Genomic DNA, 17,798 nt, shown 5'->3' with positions numbered 1-17,798 from the left:
CTGTCTGCAGCTGGTTCTCCCTGTCTGCAGCTGGTTCTCCCTGTCTGCAGCTGGTTCTCTCTGTCTACAGCTGGTTCTCTCTGCCTGCAGCTGGTCATCCCTGTCTGCAGCTGGTTCTCTCTGTCTGCAGCTGGTTCTCAGTGTCTGCAGCTGATTCTCCCTGTCTCCAGCTGGTTCTCTCTGTCTGCAGCTGGTTCTCTATCTGCAGCTGGTTTTCTCTGTCTGCAGCTGGTTCTCTCAGTCTGCAGCTGGTTCACTCTGTCTGCAGCTGGTTATCTATCTGCAGCTGGTTCTCCCTGTCTGCAGCTGCTTCTCTCTGTCTGCAGCTGCTTCTCTCTGCCTGCAGCTGGTTATCGCTTCATGCAGTTGGTTCTCTCTGCATGCAGCAGGTTCCCTTTCTGTTTTACGGCCCCGGCCCCTCAGACGGTCTGGGTCCGCACCTGCTTTAACACTGAGGGAGAGCTGAAGGAACATGGAACCTCTGCAGGAACAGGGTTCTTAGATTATATGAGGTTCTTGACAGAGCAGATTATATCTGTTTGTGGTTGTTCTCTCTTTGTGGTTCCTCAGTAATAACAGTAAATATCACAAACACTAAGATGTATTATACAATCTCCATCTTCGTTGTCAGACTGCTGTCTGTCGCCCCTCCTCCACCTCTTCACTGATTGGCTGCTTGACTTTACATACAGCCCTTCCGACTAATCAGACGCTAAGCACAGACTTGCTCCGCCTACCGTACGTGTCGATTTCCCGCCCTGCTGGCGTTGCTGGGCAGGCGGAGCCGTGTAGCAACGAGTTCTGACTTGCGGCCCCCTGAGCTAATCAGTGAGGGGCTTTCAGGAGAGCCCCGCCCAGGTTGGCCGGCCGTGTTCCCGCCCTCTGAATAGGAATGACCAACGGGGGCGTTGCTGGGGGGCGGGGCCCGGCTCCAGCTCGACCCAGTTTGAAAGTGAACCAACGTCTCAGTGAGTCGCTGCTTCAGCCACAACAACAAGAACCCGAACCCGAAAAACCCGAAACACCCGAACCCGACCCACAGTACGCTTCAGCCCGCAGCCGGCCCTCTGACCAGTGAGTACCCACTTCAGCATCGTAGTGCCAGGTCCCCTATTTTAAAGGGACTGAAAGGAGCTGGCTCTGATTGGCAGTGCTTTATTCTAACAATCCCGTTATAAAGCTCCGTTACTCGGGTTGCACGGGAGGAAAATGGCCGCTGTAACGGCCGGAGAGCGGCGGTGGTCCGGTTCGTCCGGGCCGCTGTGTGTGTGAGCACTCCCGGGAGGGACGAGTTGTTGTAAACACGAAACGCCCATTATGGAGCGTGAATGCCAGGAAATAGCCTCGTCCCGTCAATGCAACGCTGACCTCTCCGGAGTATAGTCGGAGCCCTGCATTGAAAATGCGTAGCTGTTGTCCCAGCTCCGTGTTTCCGTTGCAGAGCCGCCATCTCGGTGTAAAACCGGCGCAGACATTAAGCGCTAAACTGTGTTTCCATCAGAAAGTCTGGTGTTGATATTTGTAACGTGTCTGTGGGCTCACCGTGTTTTTCTCGGAGGGGGATGGGGCGGCCAGCTCCGCAGAGGGCGGGAAGCAAATGGTGGCCCATTGTTCTGTGGAGCTAGCTGTTAGCACGGCTAGGCTAACTGCAGCAGGCGGCGCGGCTCCGGCATCCAGCGGCTCCGCGCCCCCCGACCCCGGCTCACAGCTGGGGCGGGGGAACCGGCTCCGGGCCGCCGTGAGGTCCCGTCACAGCGCCCCGCAAACAGAGGGTCTGGGCCGGGTCGGAGGGCCTCCGAGCTCCCGGAGGAGAAAATGGATCCCCACTTTGTTCTCTTTGTTATTCAGACTGAGGAGCGCCGGGAAGCGACACTTACTGGACAGGTACCGGACAGGTCCTGACGGAGGACGGAGCAAGTTAAATATGATGCCTAATTCAACACATTTAAATCTTTAAATTCCAGATTAATGCAGAATCAGACATGTAGGTTAAAGGGTCATTCCACACTAATTTATTCAGGCTTTCTCTTAGGGCTGCACAATTAATTGAATTTTAATCGTGATTTTGGCCGCCACAATTAAATTAACCTGATCGTCGGCGATATTTCCATTTAAAAATATCTAATCAAGCGTTTTTTTACACCAGCAGTCCACCAACCACCAGGGGGCGAACACATAGTTAAGGTTTCATGTAGTTGCCTAAATAAATAACGAGCGAGCGTTAAGCAGGATGTGACATCGTACTCGACACCACAACAACACGCACCATTTGTAAAAGCCAGCGAAGCAGTGTTGTCCAACTTATAACTTGCTATATTTAGCAACTTTTCAGACGTCCTTAGCGACAATTTTTCAAAAAAAGCAACTGGCAACAAATCCAGCGACTTTTTCTGGTGTTCTTGCAGGCTCCTTCTTACTCTTCTTACCGAGCCTCCGGCCCCAGCGGGCAAGAAGAGTAAAAAGGAGTCGAAGCGTCACAGTCCTCCTGCAGCAGTCTCTCCCAGCTGCAGAGCAGGAGGGGATGTTAACCCCTTAGCGTCCAGTCTGCAAATGGCTAATAGTACAGTGTGTATGTGCTGCAGGAGGTGTTCACTTAGCGATCTCCGTTTGTTTACAACAAGCACCGAACACTCTGTGAACACACTAAAAACTGTTCCTATTGTTTGTTTAAAAGTAGTGCAGTAAAAATGCAGATGTTGGATAATTGTGATTGATAATCGTGATTACAATATTGATTAAAATAATCGAGATTCTCATTTTGGCCATATTGGTGCAGCCCTTCTTTCTCTCCACTTTTCATTTCACCTAATAAAGATTTATGATGCTGTGATTGATTATTTTACTGTTTAACATTAATATTGATCGCACCGTATGTTGCTCTCTGTTCGGGAGGGATGGGCACAAGTAATAGATTACTTGTTTTTGACGTCAATGTTTTTCTCCACAAGACTTAATTGTTTTATCTCAGGAGAAGTTGGGAAGACAAATAAAAAAACAGACAGTGATCATGTTTTCATCTTCTTCTAATAGATTTGAAATTAATAACTGTTTTTAAGAAAAAATATATATTTCTGTCCAAACTGACTTAAATGTGTTTTATTGTGTTCACACATCAGATCTGCAGGTTATTCCCTTACAGGGCAATAACTGACAGTTGCTTAGATTAAAAGTAAGGTTTTGTTAAGTAATGTCAGAAAGTGTTCCCAAACTCCTAAATGTTTCTTTTCAGTTTATTCTCGATCATGAAAGTGAAGATTTGGAGACGTAACGACGGACGGACATTCCCCACTACTGATTTATTATTATGGCACATAAACATCTTTATATATAGCAGCAAATATTCTTAATAACAGTTTAATATCTACAAGTACTTACATGGTCATTTTATGTATTAACACACACACACATTGATTTCTATATTCAAGCTATTGAAAACTATATATGCCAGTGTCAGAAAGCCTACAGGGTTTTCTCACCAATAAGTATATAATTTTCCTTTACATAGAAATAAATCATAAAGTTAAAAATGTATGGAATCACTGTTTACAATGTTAGTGAAATGTCACACATGTATTTTACACATTTACATTTATACATGTTTAATTTATTATACACTGTCAATACATGTATTATACTTATATAGTCATATGTGCATATATTCCATATATGTAAATTCAATATATGGACTCAGTATTTTCTGTATGTGTGGTATTTTATAGACCAACGGATTAATAATCTGCGGAGTTATCTACAATAAAAACAGTATTTTGCTTGTTCTATACAGTGTGTTATACATCTAAATGTTCTGTATTAAAAATGATTTATCTGTTTCACATTTATCAGTTTGAGCTGAACACACTGATAATAAACATGATTAATTGTGATCAATAATGAATGTGATTTATTTTACTTTCAGGTGAATTGTTAATCGTTGATTCTGTTTCAGATATTACACAATCAAATACAAATAAATGAATCAGTAAGTTATATCAGAACTAAACATCCTCCTCTTGTTTCTAATCTGTCTCTCCTGTCTGTCAGGCCGCCAGTATGATGCGTAAAGACGTGAACAAGCCGAAGGGGAAGACCTCAGCGTATGCCTTCTTCGTCCAGACGTGTCGAGAGGAACACCGGAAGAAGAACCCCGAGCAGTCGGTTAACTTCGCCGAGTTCTCCAAGAAGTGCTCCGAGAGATGGAAGGTGAGACGGGCAGAGAGACAGACATATTTAAAGTCCAATAACATTTTAACCCTCTGAGCCTCTTTTCTTGTTTTTTTTTTCAGAACTGTTTATGAACTTGTTCTCATCATCAATCTGTTATAAACATTATGTTTAGGTTTAGAAATCTAATCAAATTGTAGAAGTTCTTAGTGTATAAGGGTTAATAACAATTGGTTATGAGTATATGAAATCCATCTCAGGTAAATTGTTGAAGGAATTTTTGGGACCATGCTGCTAATTACACACATTTGGTGCTGAATTTAACTTTTTTTTTTCTTTAAATATAAAGGATTAAATATCAACAAAATCCTCTAGAATTAAACCTTCAGACACCAAGACCTTTAGAACAGCAGAGAAAAATCCATGCTATGATTTGATTTCAGAAACTTTTGACATTTGGTAATTTTGATAAAGAGGAGAGTCGTGGGCTGTCAGCATAAAGTGGACATGTCAGTAAAGAGGAGACTCGTGGGTTATCAGCATAGAGTGGGCATGTCAGTTAAGACTCGAGGGTACCTAAAGAACCCTTATTATTCAGATATCTGGAAGTGGGAGGTTTTTCTACCTTCAGAGTGCTCCTCCTGTCAGGCGGTATCACTGTATTTTGGTCCTGGTGGACTCAAACGGGGCGGCTCCAGTCCGTCTGCAGGTCAGATGTCGTCTGCTGACTGACATGTTGTGGTTTCAGGCTCTGACTGCCAGTGATAAGAAGTGTTTCGAGGACATGGCGAAGGCCGACAAGGTGCGTTACAACAGGGAGATGAGAGACTACATCCCACCCAAGGGCTTCGGAAAGAGAGGCCGCAAGAGGAAAGACCCCAACGCACCCAAAAGACCCCCGTAAGTCCTGAACACCGCCTGCTCCCTGAGCACCAGCTGAACTTCTATGCTTTTATTTTGACAGGAAGAGCTCGACAAACATTGTTCGTTTTTGCTAGAATAGATCTGTCATGTGTTAACGTCCTGTTGTGGTTGTAACCAGGTCCAGCCTCCTGCCTCTGATCCAACCTGATCTCACTCCAACTACATTTAGACTCCGAACATTCACACCAAAATAAAGCGTTTTATAGTGGAAGGTATGTTTCAGCTGGACCTGTGTTATGTAGGGGTCAGAAAGAAGACGTCTTCTTGTCTTTCACAGTGGGTTCATGCTTGTTTTCAGGATAAAAACAGTTAAAGGTGTGATTAAATGGTGATAAACTTGCAGGTAACCTGTCAGATCCTCCCTGAAGACTCTCCTGGACACAGCACAAACACCTGCAGCTCAAAGTTCACTCAGTCCATTAATCAGCAAATCTTTTCATCATCTATGAGTCAGTCACCGCATTAACCTGTCTCTCTCTCTCTCCCTGCTTGCAGGTCTGCGTTCTTTGTGTTCTGCAGCGAGTACCGTCCCAGTGTGAAGCAGCAGTATCCTGGTCTGTCTATAGGAGACTGTGCCAAGAAGCTGGGAGAGATGTGGAGCAAACTGTCCCAGTCTGAGAAGCTGCCCTACGAGGAGAAGGCCCAGAAACTACGGGAGAAATACGACCGGGTGAGACACACGGGCAGGTGGACACACTGTCAGAGAGACAGGTGGACAGACACACTGACTGACAGACAGATGAACAGAGTGACCGTTCTCTGTATTTGGTCCTCAGATTAAAATCTGCTAGTAAGTCACCTTCAGTGTTCCAGAGTTCCCTTTTAATGAGAAACCCAGTTAGGAGTAGTCTCTGAGCTATGTTTTGGAATGAACAGGTTCCAGATAAGGACCGACTCTGAACTGCTTCTCTGGGACCTTCATTCATTAGTTTCTGTTCCTGTGATCAACCTGAAGACCTCGGGAACATCTCAACTGTTCTAAACCAATCCAAAGTAACTTGTGATTAGATGAGTATTGATGAATGAAAGGGGGTCAGCAGAGTCTACCTGCCGTCTGTCTCAGACCACAGTGAATAAATGTGTGATTGTTGACGCCTGGTCTCTGTCCGTCCCTCAGGACATGGTGGCATACCGCGGCGGCGGCACGTACGCCAGGAACCCCGGCTCTTCAGCTCAGGGAGGAGAGGAGGAGGAGGACGACGAGGGGGAGGACGAAGACGACGACGAGGAGGACGACGAGTAGACCAGTGTGTGAGACAGAGAGAGAGAGACAGGTAGGTGTGTGTGTTTCAGAGGACAGACAGGTGAGCTGGCAGCCAATCAGGAGCTGCTGCTCTCAGCAGAGGTCAGAAAATGTTTTTTTAATGTTTTAATGACGGTCAGAGTAAGCAGTTTATCAGACAACATCATCACAACATCATTCAATAATCCTTCAAGACACAATAGAAAAATAGCAGCAGAGACACGTCTCACTGCCACTCTGAAAACGACAACAAACACCAGCTGATGTAAACAATAACAAACACCAGCAGATGTTTATTTACATTCGCTGATGTTTGTTATGGTTTACACCAGTTGATGTAAATAATAAACATCAGCTGATGGTTATTGTTTACATCAGCTGGTGTTTGTTATTGTTTACATCAGCTGATGTTTGTTATTATTTACACCGGCTGATGTTTGTTACTGTTTACATCGGCTGGCGCAGCTCGACAACGTTCTGATCAGCTTTTTTATTTTGTTTTTTTAAATATGTTAATATAAATTTAAAATAATCTGAACGTGACAGACAAACAGGCAGAGAGACAGACAGGTCGCTCTGAAACACACACACAGGACCAGGAGAGTGGGTGTGTGTGTGTGTGATGGTGTGTATGTGTGTGTGTGTGTATGCGTGTGTTTGTGTGTCATCAGAAGTTAAACTGTCCCGACACCAGAGGACAGTACAGTCCCCCCCTCACTGTTACCATGGTTACCCCTGCACCCACCCCCCGTGTGTTACCATGGAGACCCCCCCCCTCCTCCCCGCTCTTCATCATGTTGTTTTTTATTTTCTTACTGAAAGTTTTTCTGTTTCCTTGTTCACTGTCAGTGTAGAAACTTCAACTTTTATAATAAAACGACCAACTGAGGGAAAATACGACACGTCTCCGTCTCTCTGTCTGTCCTCAAAGACCAGTGCTGAAGCACTTTCAACTTTCCACCCAATAAAATACTACTTAGTATATTTCAGTCCCATGCCTTCACACATGCCACACCACAATCTTAATTGATTGTGCTTGAAAAACCGAACTGTAGTATTCACCAGGTTTTTTATTCTTTGGTGTTTTTCGGTCGACTACTCCTCCCAGAGTTTTGGTCGCACATACACTATAAAGGTATCAAATCAACCGGCTCGGCCATGACAAGTGTGCTATGACTTTTCTAAGGGTTTCGGCAAACTGTTTTTAAATTATTTGGCTAACAATCCCCCCAGTGTTGCCCTATGGAGAGGCTAGAGTGGATGACATCATCGCTAGAGTGCAGAGGGAGAGAAAAGTCTGTCAATAAATACATTTGGAGACCGCTCGAGGCTGCAGATACCACTCTACAGAAATAAGCTGTCAGAGTTCTAGTTTAGGCATAGGGCGCACAGATGATCCAAGAAGAGTGCAATTCGGGGCGGAGCTCAACAGACGGTGAGGTGGGTGGAGTCAAACGTTGAGGTGGAGGAGTCTGTTAGATTTACTCAATGGCACCACTCATTGATGACAGCCGTAAAGCACACTTCTATTATTATTGCCCGCATACAAACAAATAAGGGGCATATTTACATGTTATCAGAATTATACATAAATACACATATAACAAGATTAGATAAACTATTAGATAATGTAATAGTAGGGATACCACAGCAGGGAATTCTATGGATGCACAGCAGCAGAGAGTGATGAATGTGAAATGACAAAAGGAAGTTGGAAGGGGCATCAAAACTTAAAAAAGCTGTTGTCATTCCCATTTTCATCATACCAAAATAGTTCGCATCCTTTTGAAGTCTAATGTTGAGTTTTTTGCCTTTAGTGAATTCTAGTAAAATATGGGTCAGTTTATTTTGAAAAATGTCAACTGTATCCATCATGATTTATAATGCCATTATATTATCATATATATATATATATACATATATATATATACATATATATACATATATATGTATATATATATATATATATGATAATATAATGGCATTATAAATCATGATGGATACAGTTGACATTTTTCAAAATAAACTGACCCATATTTTACTAGAATTCAATGTGTGTGTGTATATATATACATATATATATATATATACACACATATATATATATACACACACACACATATATATATATACACATATATATACATACGTGTGTGTGTGTATATATATATATACACACACATATAAGCATTCACCATCTAAGCTGACATTTGTATATAATAACGTTACTATGTGTAAGTCATTTAAAATCAATTGGGATTATGGACAGCGCCACCTGTTCGAACTTCAATTGGCCGCTACAGTAATCACTGGTGTTTTGCTAACAATTGGTCTCATGGGTGGTCCAGTAATTTAGATGGTTGTTCATTTTAATTTAATGTTATACACTGTATAATGAGAATGTTACAAAGTCAATTATGCACAGAGACAGTCTTATTTCCACGTGTAACCTTATGGATTGATCTAACACAGGGGCTTCAATTAAGGAGGCCACAACAGTCAGTGTGGTTCAAATACATGCCATTTATTTTACAATCACTGAAACTCTAAAAAACACAGTCAAGGAAAGACAAGAGGACAGACAGTCATATCACTGCTGGGAAACCAACCAGCTACTGCCTAGGACACTGGGAGTATACTAAATATTCAAAAGGAATATAATCCCAACACACTTCAAATAAACACACCACACTAATTCAATGTGCAACCACAAATCATATCACCATCTAAAGCAGACCTGGGCATTGGGCGGACCGCAGTGCTTTTATTTTGAAGGTGGTTTACGTACCCACCCGCAAAGACTCGACTCTTTAACTGATGGTTCACAAGATTTATTTAAAATTGTAGCTCCATGAACATAAAAATAAGACATTCCTTGATCACTTTGGCCCTCATTTATCAAACAAGCATACGTCAGAAAGTCAGCGTAAAGTGGGCGTAAGATCATTTCTACGCAAGCCTCGGCATTTATCAATGTGGACGTGAGCGGAGGGTACGATCAGATCTCACGTCTGGTCTCAGCTCGTGTACGCAACTTTGAGTCAGCGTGAAGTCCACACGTCTGAGTCGGAGAATTGATCTTAGACTACAGTATAGATGCCTGGAGGTGATTAAACTCTGTGTTTTGATTTTTAATGGTGACAAAGCAAAACATGTTTAGACTACATCATTTATCATTAAAACATAATCCAAAAATACACCCTGCGATCGTGAAATAATATAGATTAGGCTTTATATATCACGATGTATAAATTAATTACTCAAACCTCACCGGGAGTTTAATGGTCCACTGCTACTCTGCTGACAGCACCATTGATTTCCTTCCTTTTCACTTTTTATGCTGCTAAACAAAAGTAGGTTGTTGTGTTGCAGCTGTTGGACGTCAGCGTTTCACTTTCTGCCTCTGAGAAATTCCTCTTCTTTGGATTAAAACTTACTTTAAAACATTGTTTACCTCCTTAATCCAAAAAGCTGTGAAAACTTTTAAGTCTGTGCTCCAAATGTAAAATATTCACTGAACTTGTTTGAGTTTATAACTATAAGTACTTTTATTTCATAAACCTCTGTCATTGCGTATTTCTGTAATATGTCTATATTGGATTATCGCGTGTTCTCGTTATCTCGCGTGCATACGGCTTGCTCGATATGCTGCCGTGCCACGGCTGTAACGCGCCCGGTGTGAATTGACGCTGGGCAGAAGACGGAGCAAAACCGCAGTGGAGCCGTTCCGCGGCTGTAACGCGCCCAGTGGAAATCCCCAGTTAGTTTGTAGGACATATAGTATGAGGTTTAAATGCTGATATTTTGCATACCTCTGTACTTTATGACAGTCAATGTTTCAGTCCTACAAACAAATGACAGACCCATAATTAAAATCATTAAAATACAAATACCTTAGGGTGCATGCACCCCTACATTACCCTAACAATTAAAATGCTACCCTGATTCTAAAACAATGCTAAAAACTCCAAAAGTCCACCTTACCACAGAACAGAGTCACCAGTCACAGCCATGAGTGCAAACAAAGTATTTCAAGAGAGTGACTCTGATCGTCACACCCATAGACATCTTATATCATAAACGCAGCATCGAACGCCAACTGCTCACTGGGCTGACGAGACGTGGGGCCGCCATCTTGGAGTGGTGATCCGCTCCACTCAGTGTAATTCGTATGGCAGGAGCAATGCACTGTCAGCGCATTTAATTAATCTTACCTCACTGAATACTACAGATTTTTGCGTTTTCTTATCATACGTGTAGCTATGATAAAGGACACATGTTTTGGCGCATTTTATTATTCATAGTTGGTTTAACAGTAATAGAATATTCTTATATGCTATAAGTGATCAGACGTCCAACATCAAAACTGGGAACATAATCTCAGAGAAGGGGGAAAAAAAACAGCTAGTCAGCTATGTTTAAGTTGAAGAAACAATATTAGGTTATATATATATATATATATATATATATACACACACATATAGGCTACGTATATCCTACATAAACTGTATGAATACATTAGATATCTATATCTTAGGGACCTATAGACCATCTCTTGACTGTTGCTGCAGCAGCAAAGAGTTTATTCTGTCTTGACACTTTGTATTGCTATTTTGTATTAACATTTACTTAAATTATTATATTTACAGTGATTGTTTTATATGTATTTTATGTATGTCGCTTTGGATAAAAGCATCTGCCAAATAGGCTACTTTAACATCATATATAAACACCTGAATGTTTTCATATCAGCTAAAACTACCAATCTGTTTCCCTGGATTCAGAATAAAACCAAATTCTGTCTTACCCAACAATGTTAGTATTTGAATATTTTTACTTGAACAACTTAATCAGGTTACAATTATACTGTTAAGAAAGTATTGTCTTATACTTTGCCTAAAATGCGAATGCATCATAATCAGTGGCCGTTTTAGGTGGGGCTGAAAGTTTGTAAACCACCCTCATCTTGTGGTTCTCAAAGTAGACATGCCTGTCTGTAATTTTATTGGCAGCATGCAGTCCTTCCTCTTTTTGCAGATCATGGAGATGATTGATGAACCTCCAATGCATCTGTCCGGTGGTCGTCGCAATTGGACTGTATGGCTGCAGAGTAAGAATCAGCCACTGCTTAAACAAGTACAAACAGCAAAATGATGATCATCACGTCCAGCCATAACTGTGCAAATGGACAGACCACAACATTTCAATAACTTTTAGCAGCAGAGGCATAAGTTGTAGAAATAGCTCTACAAACGATCTTCATTTACCTGCAACATATTACGTGCCAACTTGAGCATGTGGCAACCATCCATCATTATGTGACCGGGCCACAATACATAGAACCAACAACGGCACCTAGGGCATGATACCCTAGGAAAATAATGTTTTAGAAATACCCTTGAGTTAACAAACAGCACACAGGTAAGTAGTAAATATGAGGAGACGTTTATCTATCCACACTGCATACGATGGTTACACCACAAACACACTGCAAAGAGTGATCAGAGAGTATTAGTGCACATTAACTCTTAACTCCTAAGCATGCAAGTGATATCAGAAAAGGGCCCACCCAAGTTACTAAACCCAGTCAAAACCACACTCCTCAAAATTAGGAGGCTGGCCACAGTTGGTTTGTCCTAAGCAAATAGAAAATAATTCAAATTTCAACAATAAGTCAAGTAGATCTGTCAAACAAGAAAACAACTCAAGACAAAATCCTACAAAAAGCAGAATAACTAAGCAAAATAGGCCAATTACCAAGGCAAAACAAAACAAGTAAACAAGTAAGGCAAAACTAGTAAGGCAAAACAGCAGGGGCCAGCCCTACAATGAGACCAATTAACAAAATGAGTCAACAAAATCAAAATAATGATAACTAAAGTAGAGAAGTCAAAAGAAATACCTTTGGGCATCATAAAACCACCTGGTAACTGCCAGACAAGCACTGGAGGTGATCTGGGGCTTCTCTCAAGGCTTGAGTGTGAGAACAGCCATTAGTAATGCTCAAAGAAAACTGAACAAGAAACAAGGTAAGTAGAAACTAAGTAAAATTAACAAAAGTTACCTTGAGGATGGATAAATTGACAACACCTCAGCAGAAACAGTGAGCTGCAGCACAATCAGGACAGGAGGGAGCTCTCAACTGAGATCTTCCCTATATGCTGGGAGGAAATGCACACCAGGTGTGTTTGGTTGCCAATTAACCTAGTTTTGAGTCTGAATAGAGGGGCGTGTCCCACAGGTAGGAGTTCAGACTGCCAGCCAAAATCCGATTTTTAGCCCATCCAGATTGGAACTGGGTGGCTCTTTTGAAGTCTGAACAGTTTTTTTTTTTTTGTTTTTTTTTTGCAAACCGGATCAAAAACACCTTCGGGAGGTAGTTTCAGATCGCATTTGGACAGTCTGAACCACTCCAAACACTTAGATCGGTTTTGACTGGTGTCCGAGGTGTCCACCGGCAGCCACGGCCAACTCATACGGGCCCGACGGGGGCGTCCATCCGCCAGGTTTCTCCCCTGGTGCGTCTGAGATGTTCTGCACCTCTACTGGACAGTGATAAGGCCAATCCTCCCTCCCTCTCCCCCTTCAACCTCTATCTACTCTATTCTACTCTGTTGATCTGCCCTGTACAACAACATCTATTGACGTCTGTCCGTCCTAGGAGATGGATCCCTCCACTGTCTCTCCCTGAGGTTTCTTCTTCTTTTTTCCCTGGCCACTGTGAGGGTCTAAGGACAGAGGGTGTCGTACCATGTACAGTCTGTAAAGCCCTTTTGATTTGATTGATTTGAATTGATTTGATTTGATTTACTAACTAACTCCTCATCCTCAGTGTTTCTGTTGTAGGTAGATTCCGTGTTTAGACGAGCGAAAGTATTCAAGTTTTCCACTCTGGAGGGTGGTTTCAGATTTTTGCGTTTTTAATGGGGTGCACTTATATAGCGCTTTTATCCAAAGCGCTTTACACTACAGACTACGCTCATTCACCCATTCATACTGGTGTTAGGGGCTACCAGGGCACACTGGTGCCACCTGCCACCATTGAACGGAGCATCGGGAGCAATTTGGGGTTCAGTATCTTGCTCAAGGATACTTCGACATGTAAGTTGCCATGGTCGGGGATCGAACCAACAACCTTCCGACCGAGGACGACCAGCTCTACCAACTGAGCCACAGCCGCCCCCGTTTTTAAGCACCCAAAGTGCAGTCACCATCTAAACGAAAGCCACTTCCCACAAACATTTTTGGTCGTTTTTACCTGCAAGTGTCGTTGTGTAAACGGGGCCTCAGTCAGACATGAGGTGGTTACAGATGAAGTTTACTTAATGTTATTAACATACAGGAACCAGATATTACAGGACAGTGACAGAAACTTCAAAGAAACAAAAGAAAGTGGATTTGAAACAGAGCCAAACAGTCAGATTAGTATCTGCAAATACACATTATAACCCCCTGTAGAGAAGTTGTCTGCAGGGTTATTATAGTTAACGAAAACTAGTATTGAAAAAACATTTTCATTAACTGAAATAAAAATGAAAACAAGAGTTTTTAAAAAAAACGATAACTAACTGAAACTGTATTTTGTGGTTACAAAATTAACTGAAATTACAGTAAACGCCTTCGTTTTCGTCTTTGTCAACTTTTTTCATACGTCAACCTTTTTGGTTGATCTGAAATCTATTTTATATATGTGGTTTTATGAATCAATAAACTTCTTGGGGCTGAGATGGATCAGACAAAGGAAATAAAGGAAACATTTATTGTGACTTTTTTGGATCTGGCACCCAACAAATACCCCATTAGAAAAAAACTAAAACTAACTGTTGAGCGTTGCAGCTTCATCTGCGTTGAACTCAGGAATTAATTAACGGAGGCAATAATGCTCTTTAGCCCCTTTTGGCATATTTATTGAGAGCACCCTTCTTCTAGCCTGGCTAACACCAGACCAAATCTCATTGGAGATTAGGTCTGGACACCTGCCGTTCATTTTTCTGTAGAGGAGGTGTGGTTTACGATCCTCCAGAGCCGTTTATTGGGCGCTTAGAATGTCTATCAAATCGTCTGTAGGTAGCTCTTAGCCAATCAGATCAGTTATACCAGATGACGTAGTAGAGCAACAGAAATGGATGTTTGTTGTGTGTGTGTCTGTGAGAGAGTGTTGCTTGCTGCTTTGCTTCTCCAGTTCTCGCTTTCTGCAAGATTATTTATTTTCACGCTTTATTCCCCCTCATGTCATTCAGCCACACACATCCACTGATTTTATGGGCAACAAACAAGCTGCTGCGGGTCTCTCGGCGACTCCGCTGTCCCCCGGCCCGGAGCGAGATCACCGGCAGTGACCGATGGTCTCGCCGGCTCGGCGCAACGAGCTGCCGAGACCGCCGGTGCGGCGCTAATAGCCCCGCTACCGGTGATCTCGCTACCAGCCGGGGGACAGCGGAGCTGCCGAGAGACCTTTCGCCTTTCAACTTTCGCTCTAAACTATTTAAAACACCATCTACAGCTAAAGAGAGTTTCGCGTCTGCAGCAGCCATGTTGGATCCGGAAAGCTTCCAAGTGCCGAGTAGTACGCGTCATCGTCTCACCGTCCCTCCCCGCTCTGTGATTGGATCCCTAAAACAGGGCTAAGAAACTGGCTTGGTTTCCAGACCGCCTGGAGGTTTGAAATTAAATTCGAGCGTGCAAGGCAGTCTGGGTATAGCCAGGCTACCCTTCTTCAGTCGTGAAGGGAAAACTATACAGTGAACTCTGAACCCCCTCCGGGCATAGCCCACAGACCTGCGCCCCCTTGTGGCACCTCAACAAACCAGCACCACTTAAAACACATTACACTCAATTAAAGAATGTCTTTTAACACTAACACTAAATGTTTTTCACTGTGTGCTGTGAAAATCAATAAACATATTGTTTAAAAAAAAAAAAACAACTAACACTAAAACTAATAAAAACTAAACTAAAACTAAGCATTTTCCAAAAAATAAAAACTAATTTAAACTAGCAAACTCACCCAAAAATGAATTAAAACTAACTGAATTTGAAAACAAAAATTAACAACGAAATTAAAACTAAAACTAATGAAAAATCCAAAACTATTATAACCTTGGTTGTCTGCTCATGTGTCTCTGAGACAGGATTTAATTACACTACTGTAAATGTTTAATGCTTTAAAATATCAAGAAAATAATAATATTTTTCCACATTCTGTCCAGCTGGTTCAATGACTGTAGTAGCAGGTGGTGACCACTGGAGGGCTCCCTGCTGCTGTTGCTGCTGCTGACTCCTGCTGTTATAGATACTAATGCTCCTCCTCTGACTTATGTAACACCACAACTCTTCTGTGTCCCACGGTCACGTTCCATCCAGGCACTAACCTCCGGATAGTCAGACCTTCAGCTGCATTCTACCAGACACTCCAGCAGGGGGTGCTGCCGGCTGCACAAGCATTTGACTCCATTCATTTCAATACAATCACGAGTAAAAAAGCTTCTTCAAGACAGTCTGATATTAACTCAATGTAGTCCGGGGCTATTTAGTCCATTTTTGAATCCTTTTCATCCTGCCTGTATACACCTCTTTAGGCAAATGCACACATAGGGCCCTAGGGGTGCTTGAGCCCATGCCCTTTTTGCCTCGTATTAAAAAGTGCCCTCTGAGTGTTTTTTTTCTTTTTTCAAATAACATGAATAAATAGGGATGTAAAAAAACCGCGCAACAAAAACTCCACAGTATTTTACCGTACCCATTTTCTTGTAATACAGGGTTGTTGTGTGTGTTGAGCCTGCCGCTTCTGTCTGTTGCATTACGCACTCGCCGCCAGAGAGAGAGACACACACACAGAGAGAGAGACAGAGTGAGAGTGGGCGAGAGGGAGACGTGACAGTGGAGCAACTTGAACCTTGAACTTTGACATCATGGCGGAAGATAACTATAGCGGAGGGGAAAATAAGGGAATTCTTATTTCAAGTCATGAAACGATTAGGCTTTTGTGAATTTTTTATACAAAGTATAAGAACACGTTATTCTTCCCCATCAGCAAGGATAAAAGTTAATGGGAGTCTCTCAAATTCAATAATGTTACAACGACGATGCAGACAGGGCTGCCCGCTCAGCCCGTCACTTTTTAACCTTTTTATTGAACCTTTGGCCCAGGCTATCAGGGAGGAGTCTACTTTGGAGGGTATTACCATAGAGGGAGTGGAGAACAAAATTTGCTCATACGCAGACGACGTGCTTATAACACTTAAGAACCCTGAATGCGTAATTTCATGGCTAATGCAAATCCTTGGGGAAAATGGGAGATATTCAGGTTACACACTGAATAAGCAGAAAACTCAGGTTTTGTCTTTTCATTTTGCCCCTTCTCAAAAGCTGACAGATGAACGTCAATTTGACTGGCATCAGCAGCACATTGAGTATCTGGGAGTACTCCTTACGAAGGACTTGGGCAAAGAGGACTTCTGTCGGTACTTACAGATATGCCACATTTTTGTAAAGCAGATAAAATCCTCTGATCTGACAGAGCCCTCAGGACTTATTCAGATATTTGTTGATGCTTATAATTCAAAGAACAGGAAAGGTGTTATGGGCAAATTATGCAGAGGGTTTTCCTTAATGAATAAAGGCTCAACCAACTATATCAGGGCATGAATTTCACTATTTGTTTGCAAAAAGAGAGGGTAGATAAATATTGGAAAAAATGGGACTGTTATAACCATGTACATCAGTAACGTGTGTATACATGTTTTTTATTTTTCTAACTGGACCCCAGGGGGTCAATGCCCTGTATCTGTCATTTTCTTTATGGCTCATTCTCATTTTATATGTGTAAATACACCTTCATATGCTTGTACTGAAGAAAAAATAAAAGTTTAAAAAATAATAATAAACCAGTGTTTTATTGCTTTGCATGTCTTCCATGCCTATGATAATGTGAATGAACTCATGTTGACAATAATTTGTTGACACAAAATAAATGGCAATTGCATATCACTTTCACCTACACAAGGTACATAGCTAAGTAGTTAGCTTTCTATCAGTACTTTTTAAATTTTACATTAATTTGCATATTGTGTAAAGGACTCGAAAAAAATTTGGGGGCGTGCGCACACATGCTGCCCTTTTCTGACTTTGAGCCCCTGCCCCTCTATAATCATGTGCAAGTCCCTTCACCATGTTTAAATGCCATGTTGGTATATTTTTTTCAGCACAACCTCACCTTTATGATCTAATAATAATTGTTTTTTTTATTCTGACGTACTGGATAAACATTTTAAACCAAAAAGAAAGAGAGTCTTGTGTGTTTAGCGGAACAATTTTGGTCATTTTGTGTCTTTTTAAAGTAATTTTTTTGTCTTTTTTGGTCATTTTGTGCCTTTTTGGTCATTTTGTTTTTGTTTTTTTTGTCATTTTGTGTCTTTTTTAGTCCTTTAGTCCAACTTAAAATATGATTGTGAATCCTTTTTTTACTTTC

The 17,798-nt window shown here is 41.9% G+C and overlaps 1 protein-coding gene across 2 annotated transcripts; it reads left to right on the top strand.

Moving 5' to 3' along the window:
* Positions 1–835: 835 nt before the first annotated feature.
* On the top strand, positions 836–6,965 carry hmgb2b (high mobility group box 2b). Of its 2 annotated transcripts, none has more exons than XM_059355102.1 (5): positions 836–1,074; positions 4,042–4,200; positions 4,910–5,061; positions 5,581–5,755; positions 6,203–6,965. In XM_059355102.1, exons 2-5 carry the CDS (start codon positions 4,051–4,053, stop codon positions 6,326–6,328), a joined length of 603 nt encoding a protein of 200 aa, XP_059211085.1. In that variant the 5' UTR covers positions 836–1,074; positions 4,042–4,050; the 3' UTR covers positions 6,329–6,965. The 2 variants fall into 2 exon arrangements, with proteins under 2 accessions (XP_059211085.1, XP_059211084.1); XM_059355101.1 differs by lacking the exon at positions 836–1,074 and adding an exon at positions 1,740–1,884.
* Positions 6,966–17,798: the final 10,833 nt, after the last annotated feature.

Source organism: Centropristis striata, chromosome 17 (genome assembly GCF_030273125.1).
Source record: "Centropristis striata isolate RG_2023a ecotype Rhode Island chromosome 17, C.striata_1.0, whole genome shotgun sequence".
In the NCBI taxonomy this organism is placed as follows: domain Eukaryota; kingdom Metazoa; phylum Chordata; class Actinopteri; order Perciformes; family Serranidae; genus Centropristis; species Centropristis striata.
Note: the sequence above shows the minus strand (reverse complement) of the source record. Positions and strands in the feature narration are given on the sequence as shown.

What these genes read in the sequence shown, in the direction of transcription:
- hmgb2b (XM_059355101.1), top strand. Translation starts at nt 1,816, where the DNA reads ATGGATCCCCACTTTGTTCTCTTTGTTATTCAGACTGAGGAGCGCCGG. An exon ending in AACGCACCCAAAAGACCCCC is followed by an intron (nt 5,062 to 5,580) that starts GTAAGTCCTGAA and finishes CCCTGCTTGCAG; the next exon opens with GTCTGCGTTCTTTGTGTTCT. An exon ending in TACGGGAGAAATACGACCGG is followed by an intron (nt 5,756 to 6,202) that starts GTGAGACACACG and finishes TCCGTCCCTCAG; the next exon opens with GACATGGTGGCATACCGCGG.